At 39.2% G+C, this 24,945-nt stretch overlaps 1 protein-coding gene across 1 annotated transcript; it reads left to right on the top strand.

The window, feature by feature from the left end:
• Positions 1-23,571, top strand: TMA16 (translation machinery associated 16 homolog). Its single transcript, XM_009937000.2, has 7 exons — positions 1-190; positions 504-616; positions 8,932-8,969; positions 9,774-9,858; positions 13,526-13,674; positions 21,555-21,597; positions 23,201-23,571. Exons 1-7 carry the CDS (start codon positions 113-115, stop codon positions 23,337-23,339), a joined length of 645 nt encoding a protein of 214 aa, XP_009935302.2. The 5' UTR covers positions 1-112; the 3' UTR covers positions 23,340-23,571.
• Positions 23,572-24,945: the final 1,374 nt, after the last annotated feature.

The following is a 24,945-nucleotide window of genomic DNA, read 5'->3' on the forward strand; positions in this document are numbered from 1 at the left end:
CACACGAAGGGCTGGAGAAGCAAAGCCTCTGACCGCTCCCTGGGGCGAGGCGTTCTCGGGGTCTGCGGGGAGGGGCGAGCGAATCCCCTCTGTTACATTGTACCAAGCGCACATGGCGTTTGTCAGAAACCCAGATGCAGCAGTCGGGCAGAAGCTTGAGTGGGGACATTGGCTGCAAAGGCACAGGGAGGTAATCTTAGTTTCCTAGCTGCAGGGTTCTGCAAAATAGGTGTTTTGAGAGTAATAGCTGTGTAAGATTTCTTACAGCATTTTCTGTGCTCCAGTGGATTTTCTTATAGCATGTGCCATGTTCAAGTAATTTTGCCTGTTACTGAGGAGGGTAGGATCTAACTGGTGGAATGGAGAAGTTGCTACTGTAAGTTAAGGGCTTTCTGAGATATTGGTGCATAACCTTTGAAGTCTTTACCATGGTGTGTGCTCCTATCTTCCTTTTCGTGTTTTACTTAATTTAGTAGTGTATAGCATCTTTGATTTCTTTTCAGCCAAAGTTACGAAAAACCAAAGGAGGGAAGCAGGAGAAGAAAGTTATCCATCCTTACAGCAGAAAAGCCGCACAGCTTGCAAGGGAAGCACACAAACAGGAAAAGAAAGAAAAGTAAGTTGACTGTGCAAAATCTGTACAAACCAAAGGAGGACAGCATCACAGTAGATATTTTTTGTTTGGGGAAGGAGGGTGGTGGAGGAAAGGGATTGGTGTGCTGATATAACATTAAGATAAAAGAAAGACCTTAGTACTGCTGGGCCATGTCAACTGACATATTTACATTTATGAAATCAGCTTGTACAAAGTGTACAGTTCTGCTACTTGATTTTTGGTATTGTCCTTACAAGTTAGACTGCTTCTTATCACAGCATTTTGCTTTCTATAGTGTGAATGGCGTGATGCTGGTGATTTCACATGAAGCTTAGTCACCTAGTTTGAATTTACTCCAAGATTTAATAAAAATCCTGCTTAGGGTCTAGCTTCTTGTGCTGAAGTGCTGAGTTCATAGAAAAGAAAATTCAGAAACCTTCCTACAGAAGAGAGACTTCTGAATAAAACTGAACAGTTGACTCCTCTGGCGATGTCCTGCTGTTCCATGGCAAGTTTGGTTTTCTGATTTTAAGTTTTACCTCCCTCTTCCATAGAGGGAGAAGGTAGCTGGAGATGACTGGCCTTTAGTTTCTACTCTGTCTCAGCTTGCTAGTTGATATGCTGTGATTGTTGTTTAGCAAGTTATTAAAGTGAACTTAAGTATTTTCTGTCAAAGTACGCTAGTATTTGGATGGACCGTGTGAGCTGAGACCAAACACTCCTGTGTCTGAAAGTGTTAACTTGGGAACTCCTGGCACAGTTAAAATGTTCCTCAGAGACTGTGCAGTTTTATGGTTGGCTTTGGAAGTACAGCTTTATCCACAGCAGAGTTGTGAGGTTGTTCTAACTAGAAAGGGGCCCTTTACTAGCATGGCTGTGTCATGTAGCCTCTGCTGCAAGAATTCAGCAGTAGTGTGTGTTGAGGATCGGGCAGTTTCCTAATGTGCAAGAAATTGTCCCTGCTGCTTCGTGTTTTGTCTGTGCTCTGACTACTGATTGTAAGCAAGTTTTTATTGTAGATTATTTTCCTAGTGCTAAATTGACTACTTCATCCCTTAACTCTCTCATCTTGCCTTGTAACCGCCACTCAGAGTGCTTCATCACAAAAGATAACTGAATCATACTTGATTTTTAGTGCTTAACATCTGTGACTTTGCCATAAAGAAAAACATGCACAGGAGAACTTAGTGATGTACTGATTATTCATCATGACATGGCGCACTCAATCGAATCTTTTAATGACTGTCTCTGAGTAGAGTTGCACTGATGTAGACACCTGTGCTGACGTTTCTTGTTAGAGTGCTACTTTTGGTTCCTCTTGCAACAGCGCTGAAGGAAGGGGTTAAAAGGGATTTTAATAGAAGTGGCGTTACCTAATAGTTAAAGCTACGAACTCCTACTGGAATAGTATTCTTCCGTTTAACTTGCTTTTTAATTACCTTTCTTCATGGAGAAGGTTTTAAGGTATATGTTAGAAATTGCACAAGGCAGTCTATTTTCTTGCAGGTAGGAAAGTAACGAATGCATCATTCATTCATCTGCTTGATGATTAATAGTGCAGTAATTAGGTCATCCTGTCTATGAAAAGGAATGAAAAGATGCTGGCTTTGTACTGGCTAGGCTTTGTTACTGAGGAAGCTGGGTTTGGCAAGTCACAGTATGTAAGTAATGTTGCTTTATTCGAACATAGGTGCTCTTTCTGCTGACCAGCTGCAAAGTTTGCTGCTGTAAGGATATTCAGAGCAGTGTCAGGGTGATTTGGGCTAGCAGAGCAGCCTTTGCGGCAGCGGACTCTTACTCCACTGCTAACATTGCCAAGTGAAGTCTACAGAGCAAAATATGGAATCAAAATGTTTTAGGAGCCGAAGGCCACTGAGTAGTTTTGAGCCCACAGGGTTCAATAGACTGGATATTTTACTGGCTTTCTAACTGATTCTCTAGACAGATATACTTGAAGTAAGTAATTGTAATACAACTTGTCCTTTCTCATATGATGATCTAGATGGTCTTAACCCTTAAGTTTGATTTAAAAAAAAAAAAAGCTCTAGGTCCCTCAATGACAGACAAAAAATTAAATTCTTCATTTTATTGGAAGTTTCCTTTCTTTCAGCAGTTGTCACCAAATGTATTAATTTTGATACTTGCTCATCCGAGAGTTGGTTCTAGTGCCTAGTCTTTAGTATGTAGATTTCTGTCTGCGCTTGCCAGTGTGGATTAAGTCTCATAGCTCAGTGCATGACAGTACCAGTCTTTTATCTGCACTAGCCTCCATGCTTGTAGTTTTGCAGAAGATGCTCCAGTTAATACATCATAGAACGCAGCTCTCAGTTCAACCACATTAATTTTTGATTGTTTTTAAACTGCACCAATAATTGCAATACTAAAAAAATGGATTTGTTGGATTGAACAGCAGTTAACTTCTCAGTGCTGGAGAACCAGGTTACACAAGGATGAATTCAGGGTCTATGTTTAGGGAGTCTCCTTCCTGTGCCTTGCAAGTAACACCTTCTTTCGACTAGGTGTACGTGCAGAACAATTGCTACTATGTCTTCCTTCTGTCTCCTAGCACCCATTGCCACTGGCTGTTAAAGACAGCTAAGTGCTCCTTGCTGGCTATTTGCTCCCCTTCCGAGTGAGACAAGCAGTCCACTTTTTGGTATGTGTCGTGGGCTACCTGAAGAAAAAGCGCCATTTTTAGGAAAGACGATGAAGTATTGGCAGCCGAGCAAGCTAAGAAAAGGTGAGCTTCATGCAGCCCGATGAAAGAGCAGATGGTTTATCCTGAATTTTCATGGGGATCAGTGAAGCTCAATGCCTTCACAGAGCAAAAGAGCTTAATAGAGAGAAATTCAGTTTAAGATTGGAGGATGTAGATAGCTGTTCTTCCCGTTAGGCTCTCTTTAGGATGTTGATAGCTATCTTTTTTAGGCCTCAGAGCTGAGGTGCTCCGTAGACAGAAACTCAGTTTAAGATTAGCGTGTGTAGATTGCTATCTGTTTCTTTAGGCTCTGTTTCTTAATTTCTGCCTTTTCTTTTCCAAGCTCCCTTACTAGTTCAAGTGTGAGGCCTCTAGGCTGATGGTAAAAGATGTGACCCTTCATTTTGCACAGGGAAACTTCCATCAAAAGTAGTGTGTCAGTCTGAACTATCCAAAGCATATAGTGACAGCAAAATGATCTGTCTATAAATAAGATTTCTGCATCTTGCAGTTCTGGGTCCTAAACAATTAACTAGCATTGTTTGCAGATCTGCATTTTGTAGATCTCTTTTGTTGTGGTGTTCTAAAAATAATACGCGTTAAAAACTTTCTCCAGTTGTCTACATTTTATTTTCTGTATTGTCTTGGCTTGAAGAGTAATTTAACTCAAAAGACATGAGTAACGTTGATTTCTTGTCTTCCCTAGTGTCTTTAAAAGACTCGTTAAGGGTTCCAGTTTCTTTTGGATCTCCATTATTTCAGTGATCAGCTTGTTAAACCTTAAAATCTTTTTTTTTTTTTTTAAATATTGGGAGTCAAGCATGTATTTAAAACCAGTCAGTTTAGCCACTAACCAGTTGTCTTAGTGTAATTACTTAGCTTTCAGTTTCTTTAATATAATGGTGGGGGTTGGGTTCATTTTGCAGAGCTTTAAAAAAGACGAGATAAATTTCTGATGCTGTGGATGGAGGAAAGCTTTCTACTCATACACTCAGAAAAAAGAAGTAGCCTATACCAATTTTCTTCTACCTCATTGCTTTTGCAGGTCTATTAAATGACTTCATTTAGTGGCAGCTGAATAAATGCTCTGGCATTGCTGCTTCCAAATTTGTGGCTTAACTGCAGTAAGTTTACTGAAGACTTTTTCACTGGCAAGTGACATACTGAGGTTGAAATATTTGCAGAAACAATTTTCCAAATTATTCTATTTAATTACAACCCTGTTCGCTGGTTGGAAGGTTAATACGCTGTTTGGTGGTAAATAGGAGAAGCTGCCTTGTAATCTTGACAGTATTTTCTTTCTTAATCTCATCTACAAATCTGGTACTTTTTTGACTGTGCTTCTTATCATATGGAAGTAAATTGTCTCCAAGGTGGGGAGGGTCCAAAGCTGGAGGCAGTATTCTCAATATGATCTCACCAGCCCTGAGTAAGGGAATAATTTCTCAGCACAGGATAATGCACTTCGACAGCATGAAAAAACTGGATCAGAGACAGTCAGCGGATCTAGGAAGTTCATATGGTTCATCTGTATTGTTTAATTAAGCTGTGGATTTACTTGCCAGAAGGTGCTGTAATTGTGGCTGGCTAAATTTGCAGTAATACTTTTTGAACATATGTACATTTTATCTGTTGTGTTTGTATATTTGTCTGTTGATTACTATTCAATACAAAGGTATTAGCTTGGGTGTAGGAAGCTCTTATGTGACATGTTACTGGAAGGCGAGAATGTCTTTTGTAGAAGTATCAGTAAATGTTTACTTTGGTTTCATGTGGTTTATTTCTTTTGGTTTTGTTTTTTTTTTCCACTGGCCGGAGAAGGGATTGAGGACTACAGACAGTTTAGGCTTCTCTTTGCTTTTTAACTTTTCTATACGATGAAGAAAGAGAAGTAACTACTGTGAACATTCCTGCTTATGTTAACAGGAAAGGAAATTGCATTTACTTATGAGATGCCTATTCAACTGTATTTTGCCCAAACAAGATAATAAAAAAGGGAAGATGTTAATCACAGGGTATTTTCGTACTTAATGCAGCCCTGGGAAGAAGGAGGGAGAAATTCTCCTTTCAGTTGCAGGAGTCTTTTGCAGCCTCCATTGTCCAGACACTCTTCAATGCAAGCTTTCTCAAATAGGACAGTGATAATAAGTGTATTGTCCAGAAACTGGTGCTGCACTACAAAAGACCAATCTTGACCATAATAAGAGGAGACAGATCAGTTGATTTTAGAAAATTGACTACAATCTTAAGTCCTCTTGTTTGCTTGAATCACACCTTTTTCTTGTCTGCATCCCTCATCTCAGTTCTCCTCGAGGTCTAATGAGCAGCAGCAAATTCCAGTGTATTACTACGAGTTTCTTCTCTCTTGATCTACATGTGAATCCATATTATAGGCAATTTGTTTGCTCTGTTAAATAATTTCAAAGAAGTTTTTATGAGACAGCAACAGCTGGTTCACTGGCGCTGGTAGAACGCTGCTTTTTCTACACTTTAGGAAACCAGACCATAATGGGATATTCCTGGAGCTTCTCGTAGTAGTGACGTACCAGCACCAATCAAGTTTTGTTTGCAACTGCTGAAATCTGTCTGGTTTTGGTAGCTAAACTGATCTAGCACTGGATTTTTTTTCTCCCTGTCATTTTCCCTCCTGAGTCAAAATGTACCCTTTCTATTGTGCACATATTGTACAGTTTTTTAGGAGTCTGTGCATTTTCATTACAAAAATGTCTGTGCAATTTCATTACAAAAACAAAGTCTAATACTGTCACGCTCTGACATAAGAGCACTAAGGATTTTTTACAGTATTTCTTGATCTGGCACAAAGCGACCCCTTAAAAGTAAGCAGTAGCCTTAGAGTATCTTCTTGTGGAGCTATTTTTTTCTTTATCCTTAGCTTTACTGTTGTCTAACCTCTTAATCTCCTTTGATCCACTATGCTTCTACTTGTGCTGTTTGCAGCAGTGATGCTTTGAGATGTGCTCTTGCAGATTCTTTATGTGGAACTGAAAAAATGTTATCTCTTAAAATTATTTGTTTTGCTTACAGAAATAAAAAAAAACCTGAAAAAATCTGAGTTTTTAATTTTTATAGAGGGATTTTCATATGTAAGTATCCTAAAATGCTTAACCAAGGCATTAACTAGTGCTTCAGCTAACAAAAACAGATGTGTGGGGAGTAATATGGAAGGTATTCGGCAACCTGAAACAAGGAAATATGTCTTGTCAACCATGATTTTTTTTTACTTAATGAAAGAGCTTATCTTGGTTCTCAGAGCCATAGATGGCATTTGTATGTGTGGATATTATGGGGAAAAATACTGAATTGGTAAGCTGATGTGGCACATATTTATTGATTTTTAGTATTCAGAGTAGAACACTTGAATACAATATCTGAGATAAAGAGGTGCTGATGGAGCATGAAGGCTTTAACCTTTCAAGTACCTAGTTAACATCAGGAAGACCACCAATCATCCTTATCAATCAACAGTGCCTATGCAGATGATTTTTGGTAGGTGGCTGGAGGAGAAAATCATTAAGAAGCAACAGCCTGCTACAAGATGGTACCCCTGTCCTCACCAGCTCTTTCCCTTGAGCAAAAGAAGTTACTGATTGTGTGGAAAGAGATGAGAAGAACTTTCTTTGACTTACCTTCTTTGATTAGCCTCCCTGCTAATACTGTTGTCTTCTAGCGGTCACTGAGGTGAGCTTTTTATGAAATGTACAGTAAGGCAACGTCTGATCCTGTAATTCATTATTTCTCACACTGAAATAAGTTATGTACACCTAGAGAGTGAAGATTTTTCTTCCAGAAGAAAATCCTGGTAATGTACTTCGTTGCCTTGATAAATAAATGATCTAGTGACCCTTGCAGGTGCACATGGTAATTTGTAGTGTTTTAAAGCAGGGATACATGACATGATTTATGATTCTAATCAGGCAGCTTTTCTCGATGGCATCCTAGTTTTCTCCATGGCAACACTTAGCAGATGTGCTTGGCTGGCTGCGTTGCCATGCAAGGTTCACAGCAGGGACTGCTGGCCTGGGGTTCCACTGGGTGGAATACGTGTCCTTCTATTGGTCGTTATTACTGTTTGAAACTCCCTGCTGTAAGCCCTTTGTGGGCTACCTACCACAATTTTTACTGAAGGCATCTTTTACAACCAAGTTTTAAAGCTGATTGCTAATCTAACTCCTTTTTCCATTCTTTTTTTACATAGTCTCATCCAGCTCTGTCCTCTAACCCACAGGAATGAGAGTACTTTTTAATTTAACCCTAAAATCTTTTAGTTAATCAGCCAGCTTGGGGTTTTTTGGCAGGTACGATAAAACTCAAACCCCGTGCTTGACCTTTATAGACCTGCATTAAAAATGCTTTTCCCAGATGCTGGGGTATCTATAGAAGTAAAAAGGCTTTTCTTGAATGTGTTAGTGGAATTCTTAGCAGTGCTTACCTGCTGTGCATTTGCTTTTATGTGGCTTTTAGACAGTCTTCAGATGATGAAATACTTCTTGAAAAAGCTAATCTTTATTTTCGTAATGTAGCTTTGTGGCCAAGTGACACAAGTATGTTTGTCTCTGGAAAGTAGGGCTTTCTCTTTTGATCTGAATTTTTGTGACAGGTGACAGACTTCTGTGCTATGAGTTACTCCACTTAATTCTGAAATCCTCATTAAATTCTGTAGAGTACAAGGAATTTCATGAAGGAGCACATTAGCTTTGAACTGTGTTGAATTTTGGCATTATTTGTTCTTTCTCTGATACCTTAATGATTTGCTTTATCCTGTATCAATTTGTTTAATAAATAATAAAAGGTCAATTTTATCAGCGATCCTTGAATATATACACTGAGTATGCATGGCTAAGATATTTTTTTCCAATGGCAAATTTCATACTTATCCCAACAATGTAATATTTTCCTTTCTGAAAAAAAAAAAAACAACGCCGCATGAGGCACTGGATTACCAATTAGAAAACCTGTGTTCTCTGCGAACTGCTCAACAGCTTGGGAGTTAATCCCAAAATGAATTGTGTACACACATCCCATTGAGTACAGAAGGCTTCAAGTATCCCGCCAGAGGTTGAAATGGAGTGAAAAATACTTCAGGATGGATTTTTTCACCTTTTTTATAAAGTTAAGTTTAGTTTTTTATCATATTAATTTCACTAAGCACAAACTTTAATTATTACAAGTTTATTGGATACTAGAATGGTATTTTTCACATTGTATGTTTGATTTGCAAGGGTGCAGTGCAGTGAAATCTGTTGTTCTTGATCTCCAAACTCATTAAACATACCAGCAGAATATTAGAAATACTTACTGAAATTATTACAGTGCAGGTCTTCCATGAAATTCCTTTTGCTGTGTTCTGTGAAGTGTTGTGTACTGATTTCTTCTAAGAAACTGTTTTAACTTAATAGGTAAACCAGACAAAATCCGGATAGTTTTATCAAAAGGTAGGTTTTTTAGATGAAGCAAAATAAGGTTTAAATTGTTCTGAATTTGACAAATATTTCAGTTTGAAATTTTACCTTGACTTGCATTGTGACTCCAAAAAAATTATTTTTGGAGAAAGAAAATGAAGATGATAATTTGTATGGTACTCATTCCTGGCTAACATAGCTGGTTTTTTTCCTGCTAGGTTGAAGACTGACAAAGCTTTGCGTTTGAGCATCATTGGTGAGCAGAAACTTCTGTTACTGAATACAATATTCAACTTTTTAATATAGATTTTAGGTTTTACCAACTTTATAGATACTCTACAAATAGAGTTTCTCTATAATCTGACTCTGTAATCTTAAAACAGACTTCGTTGAACTGCTAAAATACCTGACATACTCGCTCAAGTAGTATATACCTGAGGATTGAAGATGGGGCTGAGTATAGCCTAATCTTTACTCAGTATAAATGACAACACAGAAATATAGACAAAAGGTCTGTTTTGTACATCTCTACATTTATTTATTGTACTTGTCTCCATGCTTTTTTTAACTGCTTGTAAAAGAGGAGGATATATGTAAGTTAACAGACACTTTGTGCTAGCAAGTAAATTCAAAACTTTGAGACAACTGGGAATGTTCTTCTCTTTCATATGATTGGCACTGCACCGTTTTAATTTAATCTGTTTAAAAACTGTGATGATCAGAACACTTGCTCAGCCATTATGTTGTTTCTTTCCCCTTTAGGGCCTTCCTGAGTTTTCATCTTAAGTAATTGACACAGTGAAATTTTAAACACTAATTTCCAGTAAAGCAAAGTGTAATGTCTCTTTTTGGTAAGGGAGATAGAAGATACATCTGAAATGATGTGAGAATGTTACTATTACAGCGACCTTCATACCTGGTACACACAATATCAATGAGTCCATGATGCCATTCAAAAATATTGAAAAATGGGGCGTTGCTGCAAAAACTTTGAAGAACTTCAATCTGTGTTGGTGCCACAGTGGTGATGTAATCATTAATGTTAAGTTTATTCTTGTAGGAGAAAAACTGCAATGGTTTCAAAGTCACCTTGACCCCAATAAAATCGAGTACACAAAGAAGGAAGCTGGCGAACTAATTGAAAAGTAAGACTGATGTTAAAAAGCTTGATTTGTCTTTTAAAATGGTGTTCTTAAATTAGATCTGTAAAGTGAAGATGACTCAGAGGAGCACTTTTTATAAATTACTGTTAATAATATCAACTAGTTGATTTTCTTGCAACTGAGGTTAATTATATATTAAAAGATGTATATATTCACATTAGAATTATTGAAATAAGTAGTATTGTGTGTTGTTTTTTAAGTGTATCTCTGCTTTTGTAGTGTATGGAGGACTCTAAATGATTTGGATGATAATAATTTCATTAATTCACTAGTTGGGTTAATCAGAGACAATTAAATACACAGGTTTCATTCTACTTACTCCTTTATCATTAAATTTCCTTTGCTGAGAACATTATATAGTACTCAGGTGGGTCGATTTTTTTAGGGAAGGAAATACCAAAATTGAATATGCTAAGAAGAAACTTAGTTTTCTGTGCTGCTGGATGTATGTACCTGTGGCTTGGCACCGTTTTTCACCTGTTAGCTAAAGAACATAATTATATTGTATTCTTACACAGGTGTACTGTATCAGTTCCCTTCCAGAAGCTCTGACATATTTCCAGAAGCTCTGACATATTTCCAGAAGCTCTGACATATTTCCTACACTGTGCATGACACCTGTAAACTTCAAATCTACACTAGTGATACTGCAAAGGCAATAAAAGCTTACTTTTTGCAGTTGGGTTGGATGTTTGTAAGATGATGTAGAACACATGCCAAAGAAGAATCATAGAATGGTTTGAGTTGGAAGGGACCTTAAAGATCACCTAGTTCCAACCCCCCCTGCCATGGGCAGGGACGTCTTCCACTAGACCGGGTTCCTCAAAGCCCCATCCAACCTGGCCTTGAACAATTCCAGGGAGGGGGCATCCACAGCTTCTCTGGGCAACCTGTACAGTACCTCAGCACCCTCATAGTAAAGAATTTCTTTCTTATATCCAGTCTAAATCTACCCTCTTTTAGTTTAAAACCATTACCCCTTGTCCTATGACTACAGGCCCTTGTCAAAAGTCCCTCTTCAGCTTTCTTGTAGGCCCCCTTCAGGTACGGGAAGGCTGCTGTGAGGTCACCCCAGAGCCTTCTCTTCTCCAGCCTGAACAACCCCAGTTCTCTCAGCTTTTCCTCACAGGAGAGGTGTTCCGTCCCTCTGATAGTTTTTGCATCTTCCTCTGCACCCACTCCAGCAGGTCTATGTCTTTCCTGTGCTGGGGGCTCCAGAGCTGGATGCAGGACTCCAGGTGGGGTCTCACCAGAGCAGAGCAGAGGAGCAGAATCGCCTCCCTTGACCTGCTGGCCACGCTTCTCTTGATGCATCCTAGAATGTGGTTGGCCTTCTGGGCTGTGAGCACAAATTGGTGGCTCATGTTGAGTTTTTGTCAACCAGCACCCCCAAGTTCTTCTGCTCAGGGCTGCTCTCAATACATTCTCAGCCCAGCCTGTATTTGTGCTTGAGATCCCTTCCCTCAGGCTTGTCGACCACACCACACAGCTTGGTGTCGCTGACAAACTTGCTGAGGGTGCACTTGATCCCACTGTCCATGTTGCTGACAAAGACGTTTAACAGCGCTGGTCCCAACACTAACCCCTGAGAAACACAACTCATCACCTGTCTCCACTTGGACATCTAGCCATTGACCACGACTCTTTGAGTGTGACCATGCAGCCATTTCCTTGTCCACCAAGGTGTCCATCTATCAAATCCATGTGTCTCAATTTAGAGACAAGGATGTTGTGTGGGACAGGGTCAAATGCTTTGCTCAAGTCCAGGTAGATGACATCAGTTGCTCTTCCCTTATCCACCACTGCAGTAACCCCCTTGTAGAAGGCCACCAGATTTGTCAGGCATGATTTGCCCTTAGTGAAGCCATGTTGGCTGTCACCAGTCATCTGCTTGTTTTCCATGTACCTTAGCATAGTTTCCAGGACACTCACTCCTTTCCCCTTCCTGGTGGGATAGGGAGGAGAATCAGAAGAAAAAAAAAACTCATGGGTCACGATGAAAGCAGTTCGACAGGACCGCAAAGGGAGAAGAAAATAACATCAATAATTCTGATAAAAAAAATATACAGCATGCAATCTTCTAACCGCCCAATGCTCGGCTTTTTCCCAAGTAGCAAAGTCTCCTTCCTTCAGCCAGCTCCCCACTTAAATACTGAGCATGATACCACATGGTATAGAATATCCCATTTGATTGGTTGGTTTGGGTCAGCCCAGGCAGCTTCTTGTGAAAATTAACCCTATCCCAGCTGAGCCTAGGACAACAGGGAGCTTCACTGGACTGCCACGACTACTCAAATATGATGGATAGTGGCTTAGCAACTTCATCTGCCAGTTCCCTCAGGACCTGTGGATGCACCTCATCAGATCGCACAGACTTGCGCACATTCAGGTTCCTTAGATGGTCTCAAACATGATCATCTCCTAAAATGAGTGGTTCTTCATTCTCCCAATCCCTGCCTGTGTCTTCTGTGACTTAGGTGGTGTGGCTGGAGCACTTGTTCAGGCAAAAAAGTCATTGAGTACCTTAGCCTTCTCTGTATCCTGGTAACCAGGTCTCCTGTTTCCTTCAGAGAGGGCCCACTTTTTCCCTAATCTTCTTTTTGTCACTGATGTACTTATAGAAGCTTTTCTTATTGCCCTTGATGTCCCTGGCCAGATTTATTTCTATCAGGGCTTTAGCTTTCCTAACCTGATCCTCGGTTGCTTGGACAATTTCTCTGTATTCCTCCCAGGCTACATGGCCTTGTTTCCACTCTGTAGGCTTCCTTTTTGTGTTTGACTTCGTCCAGGAGCTCCTTGTTCATGCATGCAGGCCTCCTGGTGTTTTTGCCTGACTTCTGCTTTGTTGGGATGCATCACTCCTGGGCTTGGAGGAGTTGATCCTTTAGTATTAACCAGCTTTCTTGGGCCCCTCTTCCCTCCAGGGCTTTGTCCCATGGTACTCTACCAAGCGGGTGCCTGAAGAGGCCTAAGTCTGCTGTCCTGAAGTCCAGCGTAGTGAGCTTGCTCTGCTCCCTCCTCACTGCCCCGAGGACCTTGGAATTCTGCCATTTGATGGTCACTGCAGCCAAGGCTGCCTTTGATCTTCACATTCCCCACCAGCCTTTCGTTGTTGGTGAGAACAAGGTGCAGCATAGCACCTCTCCTCGTGGGCTCCTCTGTCGCTTGGAGAAGGAAGTTATCACCGACACATTCCAGGAACCTCCTGGATTGCTTATGGCCTGCTACGTTGTCCTTCCAACAGAGATCAGGGTGGTTGAAGTCCTGCAAGAACTCCACGTTAAAAATTATCATTGAGGTAGTGAAATTCACCAATGATAAGTTAGGAATGCTGAGACTTAACAGTGGTCTTCCAGAGCAGGTGAATTATAATAATGTGGGAGTGTTGTTTTATGCAAACATAGTTTAAAGAAAAAAGCAAATAAAAAACCCTAATCCTTCTGGAAGCTGCAGGTGATTCAAATGAAGTTCTAAATGGAGCTTCCACTTTGAAGATTAAAGTGGTAGTTCAAATCTAAGAAAAATATCTGACTAATTTGGCAAATAAATACCATTTATTTAGTAAAATAACTTACATTATCAAAGCAATTCTGTTTTGCAGAAGCTTTGGATGACTGCATCTAGCATAAATACATTTTACTTCTTTCAGTTATATGTGTCGATTCAATGCTGAATTGGAGCAGATTGAATTACAGAACAGTATTAAAGGTAGACAAGGAAGACAGCATGGTTCACGGGAAACTGTCATCAAGCAGACCATAGAACGTGAAAGACAACTTTATGAAGGCTACGGAATAGGTATGTAAAAGCATTAGAAATAATCCTGTGGTCACACCTTCTCCTCGTGCTCACCAGGCTAGAATCTAAGTGAAATTTCTAGGCATTATCTTTATTTTCCCCTTTAAAGGAATTCACAGAATCACAGAAAGGTAGGGGTTGGAAGGGACCTCTGTGGGTCATCTAGTCCAACCCTCCTGCCGAAGCAGGGTCACCTACAGCAGGCTGCACAGGACCTTGTCCAGGCGGGTCTTGAATATCTCCAGAGAAGGAGACTCCACAACCTCCCTGGGCAGCCTGTTCCAGGGCTCCGTCACCCTCAGAGGGAAGAAGTTCTTCCTCATGTTCAGACAGAACTTCCTGTGCCTCAGTTTGTGCCCATTGCCCCTTGTCCTGTCACTGGGCACCACTGAAAAGAGCTTGGCCCCATCCTCCTGACACCCACCCTTCAGATATTTGTAAGCATTTATAAGGTCCCCTCTCAGCCTTCTCTTCTTCAGGCTGAACAAGCCCAGTTCCCTCAACCTCTCCTCGTAGGAGAGATGTTCCAGTCCCCTCATCATCCTCGTAGAACTGCTAGGTATTTATGCCTTGCAGAGGATTTTGGGAGGAGGGGCAGGGTGAAAAAAGGGACAAAAAAGATGGTGGAGATCAAAATCACATATTTCTGTTTTACTACTTTGCCTTTGTGCATCTTTGCTAGTACTGCCTCTTTAGGGCAGGCACATGTAATGTATTTTTGAAACTGAAGTGAGACTTAACGCACCTGTCTCAAATACAAATTCTGTTTAGCAGCTTGCTTGGACCTTCTGTGTATGCAAAGTTTTTTTTATCTTAAAAGTGCATTTCAGTGGGTGTGCATGTTTTAATATGCATTAGCATGAAGACTTTTGTTTGCTCATGTGGGAAATAACCAGCATCACTTTATCAACAAATTCTTTTAGGTTGGGCTTCATTATCTGGACTTGTGCCAATGAAGTCTTTACACAGAGCTTTCTCTAACATTCTTTCGATAATATATAAACTCACTGTTAGGCATAAAACTGTGCCCTGACTTGCCTCTTTCCACTGAGGTGGGCCAGTGGCACGAGGAGCTTCAGCAAGTTTTGTACCATGGGAGGGTGAGCTTTAGGGTTCATGAGCTAAAGGAGAACTAAGGCCTCTGAACTCATGGGCCTAAAACAGCTGCAGAAAGAGAGCTTTCATTCCACTAAGGATGAGATGTATTTCATGTGGGAGAGTGATTGCAGCTGAAGTTGTGGTACTGATGTATTTCCAATATTTGAATATTTCTGGGGTTTTTCTGTTAAAATTTAGGTATTCCAGGAAGAAATCCTGAGCTATTGTGACACATCTACTCTGCTGGCTCTATTCTACAGCCACAAATGATAACCCACAACTAGAAAACCACATTTTTCCTCTTGTTATTCTCAGGCAGAGGAGTTATGCTCCTTTCTTTGGACTTACTGGAGATGGTGGTGGAGGGAGCATAAGCGCTCTGTGTGTGAAGGCCCTAACACTTAACCTCTTAATAATCAGAACCCCTCCAAAACTCTGAAGATTTAAAATTAAAAATCTTGTAGATAAGAGCCTAGTTGAAAGCACTTTGAGTTTTTAAACATTCACCTTGGCCATTATCGCAAGTTTGAGTAAAATCACATTGCCAGATATTCTCGTGGACATTTTTGTTAAGAGTTTATTTTCCTTTGGGGTAACCATCTATGCCTGCAGATTATGTAATAAACTCTGAGGAGCAGTCGTGTGAAAACCACAACATAAGTGTTAGAGCTGAAATTTTCCTCTTAAGTTGCATAGTCTTCTTTAAGAAGAAACACAACCTCTTTTTGAAAGTATTTTCTGGTTTTGGAAGTAGTACACAGATGCAAGGTACGTGTGAGAAAGAGAGAAATAAAAGACTGAAAATTTGATAGCTGAAACTAGGCTGGAGGGAAGCAGCAGTAGTCTGGTGAAATAAGGGAGAATCATAGAATCATAGAATGGTTTGGGTTGGAAGGGACCTTAACGATCATCTGGTTCCAACCCCCCTGCCATGAGCAGGGACACCTTCCACTAGACCAGGTTGCTCAGAGCTCCATCCAGCCTGGCCTTGAACACTGCCAGGGAGGGGGCATCCACAGCTTCTCTGGGCAACCTGTTCCAGTGTTTCACCACCCTCATGGTGAAGAATTTCTTCCTAATATCTAATCTAAATCTGCCCTCTTTTAGTTTACAGCCATTCCCCCTTGTCCTATCACTACACACCCATGTGAAAAGTCCCTCTCCATCCTTCCTGTAGGCCTTCTTCAGGTACTGGAAGGCTGCGCTAAGGTCACCCCAGAGCCTTCTCTTCTCCAGGCTGAACAGCCCCAACTCTCTTAGCCTGTCCTCATACTCCAGAAAGTCAAAGGGATAATGAAAGTGCAAAAAGCAAACAGTTGTTTTGAGGAGAGTCAAGTAAATATAGTAGTGGAGTTTATGAATTTTGCTTTAACAAGAACATGTTGGGTTTGGGTTACTTGGCTTTAATTCTTAAGTATTACTCAGCCACAGTCAGTTCTAATAGTAAGAGTATGTCATGGAAGACATAAAAAATCTACATTGTTCTGTGGTTAGGATACAAAGCAGAAAGGTCTGGATTGTGTGTCATGTTCCCCTTTTCCCCAATTCATATTCTACCAATAAAGAAAATTAATGGCTTTAAAATGTTGCTAGTGTTACTTACAACTTTCACAGCCTTTTTTATTAGAAATGGTGAAAAAAGTCTTAGGAAAACAGATACTATGAATGTCATCAAATATAGCTCAGTTGTAGAAAATCTAGGTTTTGGTTTTGCTTTTAAATTTTAGTTCTTCCTTTTTTCCTTACTGCTTTGTGGAAAGCTGACAGAAAAAAAGCAATAGGAATAGATAGAAAGATGTCAAATGCACAAGCACAACATAAAAATAAAGAAGAATCCAGAAATATTGTAAGGAAAATTTGCGGTTGTTATAGTATTAGTAAGTAAAGCATTCAGAGAGCATGGTGCAACTTCACATATTAAATACACTCTCAAATCATTCATTATTTGTTATCGCAGCTGCTGCAGGTTTTGCTCTCCGTCTAGGACAGTATTCATTCAGAGAAAATAGCTGCTGCTAAATACTGTAATTAGGGATTGGGGATAAATGGAAATCAGCTGGAAACTGTGCTTTTATGCTCTAGCTCGTTATTATCCCTGGAAGTGGTAGTGAGTGGAGCTTTTATAACTGACTTACTATTTGTTGGGTTGTGTGTCCCCCCCCCCCCCCTTATTCTTGAACTCAGTTATTTCTTGTATGCATGTGCATTTGCTATGAAGAGACTACATGCTATGAATTGTTTACGTTTAGGAAAGTCTCCTAAAATTTGATGCTGCCTTATATATATATCAGATATATGTAAATGAAAAGTTAATTCTTCTTTACTGGCTGTTTACAAAAGTGGTAGATATCCAAAAGCATAGTAAATTTTAGTCTTTTTTTAAAAAACAGTACCTATACATGCAACATTCAGTCAGGTTGCTGAGTTTTGTTAGCAGCTTCTTGTCATTTCCTTACTCCTTAAATATATCTACATTAATTTTACTGCAGTTTTCTTTCAGATGTTGTCATTTCTGTGTGTTTGTTTTTTTTAATCTGATCTTACATGTTTATAGCAAATCTATTGAAAAGGAATGCTAGATATTTAAAGGATATGCCCTTGGAACTTAGAGTTAGCACGCTTTCAGTTGAAAAGCATCGCAATTATTTCATCTGAACATCATACATTTTTGATAATTTGCTTCTAATTACCTGGCAAGTTCTCTCAGAAGCATAATATTAATCTTGGTGGAAAATGTCCTTTAAAGTAAATGCACCAGTTTTATTAGTTAATTCTTGAAAATTCAGGTTACAAGGAAATGGATTTAATTCAGGTGAAAGTTGTATCATTCACACGTATCTGCTAGTGTAACAACTGTACTGTTTGTTAGCTGCTGTTTTCTGTAACGATCATTATTGTGTAACTGAATGGTTCTTTGTCTGAAGAGCATCTACAGTTTCTAACATCCTTTTACTTTTTTAACCTCAGGCTGCAATATCATCCCTTGGCCTGACTTGAGTGTTTCTCTATATGACAGTTCTAGTGGATGTGATATATATGCAGCCTATATTCTGTGCAGAGCACTGACAGAGCAGTGGCATTTCAGTCCTTGTGAGATTTAGGTAAATCCCTCGTGCAAATCTTTGCTTTGGGTGAAAGAAATGGTTGCTGCTATGGAGAATGATAATGTTTTTATTAACAGCATACTGCTGGAAGGAAATAAACCATCCCAGCACTCTGTCGCAGAGCACTTGGTTAAAAAGCAGTGCTCTGGGATATAACTGTAGAAGGGCGCTCTGACACTAGGATTGTCTCCTCTATCCCCTTTTTCTCTAGTTATGCTTTAGAAGCCCTCCAGTTCAAGCCTGTGCACAGATGCAGGATTGGTTAGGTTTACAGCTGACAGAAGCTTTTTACTTCTGATGCCCGTACGAACTTTAAAGTAATCTGGTCCAATGCTTCTCCATCTGAACACTTGTAAGGGTGCTGACTTTACAGTATTTTACACAAGTTCTGTGTTATAATTTAAGCTTAGTCACTTTGGCTTTTTCCTTATTATGAAATGGTGTTAAGCACTAACGTCTTCATAACAAAGTCTGAGAGCTAACATGCTGTTTGTTCTTCCTCAGAGGAAAGACAGGAAAATAAAACTATCTGAAAGGGTCAGCAAACATGAAAAAAATGCTTACTTATATTTTTCACTGCTGTTTCATTATAACACATAGGTTGCTGAATCCTTCATCTTAGAAATGCCGGACAATATCTGCTCCCCAAAATACTGTCTTAATTTCTTTTCCACTAACTCCTGTGCCGTATTTCTCTGTCTTCCATTTTTTCCATCTTTAGTTCAGAAAAAACAGGCTCTTGTGACTTAACATTTTTAAAGCAAACTAAGAAGTTCACTAGTAGCAGCAAAAAACATGACGCTGGTGCATGCTAAGGAAATACTTCTCAGTAAGGCAAATGTTATTAATCTGAAAATGCAGTGCTAGTGCAGTTTTCCACCATAATTTAAAAAATTGGTTACGTGCAGTGAATAGTTACTTTATTTCTACATACATGGCACTAGAGTTTCTAGTTCTGTTCCCAGTCTGGCAACTCTGTGGTTTGTCTTGTATAACATATTGCAAACACACCTGTAAACATAACTGAAAAATTTTGCCTCTGCCAAAGCAGTAAAGATCAATTCAATGCCAAATCTTGGTTTGTCACAGCATCTCCCCCTTTCAGAATGCCTGCTTTCTGGTGACGTTGGTAAGCCCTGGATGGCAGGCTAGATAAAACTGTTAGAATATTCTTTCTGGGAAAAGTAAGTTAATAAAAGACATTAAATGCTTTGCAAAGTAGGGTGGTTTTTTTTCAGCCAGAAAAAGCAGTTGAAAGGGCTACATTTGAAATATTTGTCACTTAATCCTGGTTTGTCTAAGAATAACACTGAACTGTCGTGTCAGTGCTTTGATAGAAGGAATAAATACAAATCTCAGTGTATTTCTGGGGCCGCTGGCCCAAATTAGCGTGGTGCCACTTGTGCCAAACTCACAGTTTACATCGCTAAGCTCTGTCCTAGAAGCAAACTGGGGAGGCTTTACTCCTAGTAAAATACCTGAGAGAAGGGAAGAACTTCTTTGTCGTGTGAGGGTTAGGATGTTTCAGCACTTGGCACTGTGCTACCAAGAGTGCAGTTCAAGGGGCTGCAAAGAAAGCAAGAGGGACCGTGGCTTTGTTTCAGTGCTTAGTTGGGAAAGACAGACCGGATGTGGCATTGATGTTTAGCAGAACCAAGGAATCAGCAGACAAAAAAGGATTAGGCAAATGCTTCTTTGCCTTGCCTTGCTCAGCTCTGAGCAGTATCACCTTATCTATTTACCAGGAAGCAGGCTGCAGAAATCAGTGTAATTGTTATCAAAACATTTTACATATATTATTGTTCTTCACTTGGTAACTTTATAACCCAGTGTGAAAGGAAGGAATGTGCTCGTGACTAGTAAAGACTATCTGCCCACAAAGATAAGTGACAGGTATCATCATGCTACATTCTGTAGTAGCAAAATAATCTATAATCCTGCATAGATAGCATCATCTGATTTATTATGGTAAGACTTGGGAAAACTGATAGATGAACAAAGGGTGAACTGTATGCTCGGGGTTCTCTCAAGGACAGTATAGAAAGTTGCTGAAATGTCACATTTTTAAGAGCTAAAATAATAAAGTGGATTTAATGTTACAGAGGTAGCAAGCATCTTCCTTGTTGAGAAACCCGCTGGCTGTGAAATCTGTACAGTTCATAGACAGTAATGAGATATTTTATACTGTACAAAAATTTCAAGGCTCCTAAGTCATAAATCTGCATAAATTAGTGAAGATGTTAAACACAGGTCACTTGGCAGTGCTGTAGGACTGACCTAGAAAAGAGTGACACTGAATCAAGGCGAAGCAGCTTGGGCATGCTGGGTAAAACTCTGCGTGAGTTTATAAACTGCACAACTAGTAGGAACGCTTTGGCTACCCCAGGAGGGAAAAAAAAAAAAAGGTCTGTCCCATAGGCATCTGTACAGGATGTTTGCCTTCCTTTTTGCTACCAAAGATAGTAAAAATTTCTTGTAAGTCGCTTATTTCTGTTAGTGAGGAACACTGAAAACTTTCAGTCATTAATACTATTGATGTTTGTTTCTGTTCAACAGAGAGGAACATCAGCTCATCAGAGGAGAGAGGTGCCAACAGTCTATATAAATATTGTGTTGCATTTACTGCAGTACTTAACAGGCATTTCAGCAACTACAGAATGCTGGTTTCCCAGTATTGAGTGGTTTATAGAACAGGTATTTAACAGTGGAGGCTATAATTCCATTGGAGTGGGACTAATTGTTATCAGATACCCATTCTGTGCTCTCAGACTGTCTCAATGCAGGTGGAAGGAAGTAGTATTATATTTCAAAATCCAAGAATGTGTTCTGTGTAAATTCCTGACATCTTACTGTACTCTTCCCAGGGTTTATATTTTAAAAACACATGCATACATATATTCTTGTACTGCATGGTGAATTTTACAAAGTGTGTTAAACTGTTACATTTTCTTACTTGAATTAGCAGAGTTACTTTCCTAACTCTGCTGCTGATCTGCCTTGCTTGCACTGGTGACTTAAGTGCTTTGAAATTTCTTTTTCAAAAACATTGCAAAATACTTATGGACCACTTAGTACTCATTAATTTAGAGTGAGGATTGTGTATTTAGGTCAGCTTTGAAACCAAGCTTTCTTATTTTACCTTTTATCTGTTGTTCATGTTTATAGTAAGTTCTGCAGAGCAGAATTGTCTGTTTAGTATGCGGGTGAGTGATTGTCTGTTAAAAAGTAGCATAACCAGACCTTGATCTTGGTTGAGGATGTTAGTTATGCTTTGAAAACAAACACTAAATTAATTATTTTCCTACTTTCTTCACTGGACTTTTTTTAAAGGAAAACAAAATTTTGCTTAAAATTTTGCTATTTCTCAGATATGTCAGTTTAGAGAAAATGAAGCACCCTGTTTTTATTACTTGTAAGGACTGGATTTTCAGTAACTAGTACATTTGATTTCTGGAGCAGTTCATAGTGTAAGTTCAATTCCTTTTCTTTAGCAATTGAGAGGTCTTCCTGTTTATGTGTTGCTCTAGAAATTTTCTAATACGAATCCTTATTCTAATTTTCTTGGTCTTTTCATCTCTGAAATAATACCTTCAGCCCTTTAGCTCACATTTCTTTCTTTGAAATGAGACTCACTTGAATAATGTAACACATCTAACAATTTGATTTCATTCCCATTAGAAATCCCAGACATTATGAACAGAAAGCATCTAAAATTTTTCAGGTACGTTCCTTTTATTGTCATTACTAATCTGTTTATGTAGAACAGTGTTTCTGAGTTTGACATGTTGTATGTCTTTTTTCTTAAAAAAGAATTTATGCAAAACTGTGAAAAAATTTGTCATTTGAAAAAGCAGACTAGGTATGGTGTTGCTGTTCCAGCGTTTTTTAGCTGTTACAAGCTAAACACTGGTGACAGATAATCATGAAAGCATTGGAAGGGTTAGAAAGCTTCAACAGTTAGAATTCCATTTCTGTAACTTAAGTATCTTTTTTTCGATACTCTTAGAGAATATTTTCCCTTTACCTAAAATTCTCACTTCAGCTGTTCCCTGATTTACACATTTACTGTTAGTGTTTAAGGATCAAGACATAGATTTATTGATAAATGGAATTACACTGTTTTCTTACCTGAAATGAGATTTCAGATGGTAATTGCAGTCATATAACATAGTGACTTAAGGTATTTACAGTCAGAACTTATCTCTGAGTAACTACAACAGTGCTAAGCTTTTAGGCATGTTTTCTAAGATCCAGCTCTAGGTGTTATACAGTCTGCAGCAGTACTAATTGAAAATCTTACGCAAATTGATGACTTGGATCCAGTCAGAAGATCTGGGAACTGTGAAACTTGCTGCTAGCTCATCTGGGGCAGCAAGCCAGTATGCCTTGGTGTAACGGATTGAATGACACTCTTGCTGACAGCTCTATCAAATGAGATACTTCAAAGGAAAAAACAAAGACGAATGCTTATGTTGCCAGGAGTGATATACCACTAACTCCTAGGGGTGCTATGTAGCCAGAAGTCATACTTACAGGATGTTGGAATAATATAAAATCTCGAAGAAGAGACTGTGTTTAGAAATAAACAACTGACTTCTTGTACTGGGACATCTTATGGAAGTGTTTTTTTATTACCTTGGTTAAGCAAAACCACATCTGTCTTATAATTGGCAAATACTGTCTTCGCCCTTGAAAAATGTTATGCATGAAGTGCACTTGCTATAATTAAGCAAGAATTCTATTAATTGAGTACTGGTTTTGACTTGTGGTATTTAAATGAACCCTTCCTCCTTCATGGAGCCTTTTGAAATAATAGACATCTGATGTAAATCAATGTTTACTAACATTTTGTGTCCACTTGAAGTCAATCATACGAGATGTTAACGGTTACCATAAATCATAATGAAGGACTTTATGTACATGTGCATTAGCTCTGCAAATTGAGCATGCAGATGAAGAAACTCTTCGAAACTGCATTTCCATTGCTTGCAAGTCTGGGAGTTTAGTGTGTCAAACCTAAAAGCAGGTGACATAAAGTAATTGCAAATACAGATAGCCTATGGGAATAAAGTGAATCATATATTTTTTTGTTCAATGTCAAATTTGGAAGTACTTAATTCTTCACAGAGATATTATAGCTGCTGTAGTGTACAAGGTCAGGTGAAAACATTGGTGCTTATTCATACTGCAGTGGGACTGATAGTATAATTTAGACAAGCAGCCTCGCTTGAGTTAGCACCTTCTGAGGAAAGGTGAAGTAAGTCTGCCATTCCTGCTTGCTGTTTTGGTTGGTAATTGTTTTTCATTACTTTTTTTTCTTAAAGAGAATGGGATGGTGATCTGAGGAAACTGCCAAACATCAAAATGAAAAAGCTCTCAGCTGTGGATGCTGCTTGCAGTCCCCCTGAGGTGGCCAGTGTGGAAGCTAAAGAAGAGTTGAATAAAGCAGAAGAGGTGGCCTAATGAGCACCAGCTGATTCAAGAGCTGAAACAGCTGAAGGGAATTGTAAGAATCCTATTTTAATTATCATTGGAAATAAGAATAAATTTGAACTATATTTGCAAAGGCTTTGCTAGTTGCATTTTTTATGAGCTCACTGTGTACCTGTGGTAAAGAGTAAACAGTATATTATTGAGTAAAGCTGTATATTACTGGATAAAAAATTTTGGATATAAATAAATACTTAAAATCTTACTTATGTCCTTACTTCTCATACTGTACCTTCTCTTTAGGATGCAGGCTTCTGAGCTGACAAAGCAATTGGAGTTTGTATCTTGAAATCCTGACTAGTGGAGTACCTCTTCCCTGGTCATAGAGCTGTCAGGATTCAGACACCTGTTTGAAATACTTTGTGGTGGGAGATGCTTACCTTGTCCTGGTAATGGCAAGGATGTATGTCATTTGGTATATAAACGGCAGGTACACTGGTAAACAGTGGGCCCAGCTAGTGGCAGCGTTTATCCATCTCTGGAGGTGGTGGCTGGGATGTCTCTAGGTGTACGCAGTTTTGTGGAGAGCAGTGGTAGGCCTCATCCAACAAAATCCTGTGCTGCATGGCACAGAGCGCTCTCCGTGGGTGTAAGAAACGCTCTCCCATCTGGTGGAAGTGTATTTGCAGAAGATGAGATACATGGAGCACCAGTGAATTATGAAGAACTCTTCTGCTGTACGTTCTCTTGTCTGAGAATCTGTGTCAGGAACATAGAGAGCTGGAAGGACTTCAATAAAATAGAGTATTTTATGCTTTGTGAAGAGAATTTGAGAGAATCACACTGTCCTCACCACTCTGCATTGAAGAATTCAGATCAGGAGTCAATCCCTACAGTCTGTTTTTAAATATATCTTTTGTCCTTTTTTTTTTTTATTGCTGACCCCTCTGTTGAGAAAGCTGTGCATTTTAAAATTAAGTTGCTTAGGACTTTTAAATAGGAGGCTTGCTTTATGAAGCAACCCTTTAGATGCCTTTAAAATGTCTTTGAGGAAGGTTCTTAGCAGATTCTCGCTTTTAATACTGTAAAATAAAAAAAAAATAAAAGAGGAAAAAAAGGGCAAGGGCAAAGCCAGGGATAGTTTCCCAGCAGGCATTAAGTAGGACATCTCTGCTAGCGTGGATTGGATTGTCTGGGCACAGCAGTCACAATTCAGACCCACTGTCTGCACATTGTAGCAGTCACAGTTCAGATGCCTGCTAATTATATGGAAATAATTATTCCTAGTGAATGATCTTTCGAGTACTTTATCCCCAGTACAGTTCTGTGTGTTAAACAAGGCTTTGTCGTGCTAAATAGTTATGTGGGTTTCCCAGCTTTTAGAGATATCCGAGTGTGTATTTTCTTAGTGTGCAGTATGTGTCACTGATTAGTGTTACTCTGTTGACATTGATGTTAACTTTTTACCTCCTTACAAAATAGGCTTGTGCTACCCTTTCATGTTTTAGGAAACCGATCTATTTAGGTAATATAGAATTAACCATTGTCCTCCTTAAATTAATCTAAAGGAGAAACCTGAATAAATTTAACAGATGCAAAGCACGTGTGAGTGATGTAACGCATCTTCAGATGGACTGCA

The sequence above is a fragment of the Opisthocomus hoazin genome, chromosome 5 (genome assembly GCF_030867145.1).
Source record: "Opisthocomus hoazin isolate bOpiHoa1 chromosome 5, bOpiHoa1.hap1, whole genome shotgun sequence".
NCBI classification, from domain to species: Eukaryota; Metazoa; Chordata; class Aves; order Opisthocomiformes; family Opisthocomidae; genus Opisthocomus; species Opisthocomus hoazin.

Bases quoted from the DNA above. Each gene is read 5' to 3' on its own strand.
- TMA16 (XM_009937000.2), top strand. From the start codon at position 113: ATGGCGTTTGTCAGAAACCCAGATGCAGCAGTCGGGCAGAAGCTTGAG. The intron at 8,970-9,773 runs GTGAGCAGAAAC...TTATTCTTGTAG, and splicing joins TTTGCGTTTGAGCATCATTG to GAGAAAAACTGCAATGGTTT. The intron at 13,675-21,554 runs GTATGTAAAAGC...CATTCCCATTAG, and splicing joins TTATGAAGGCTACGGAATAG to AAATCCCAGACATTATGAAC.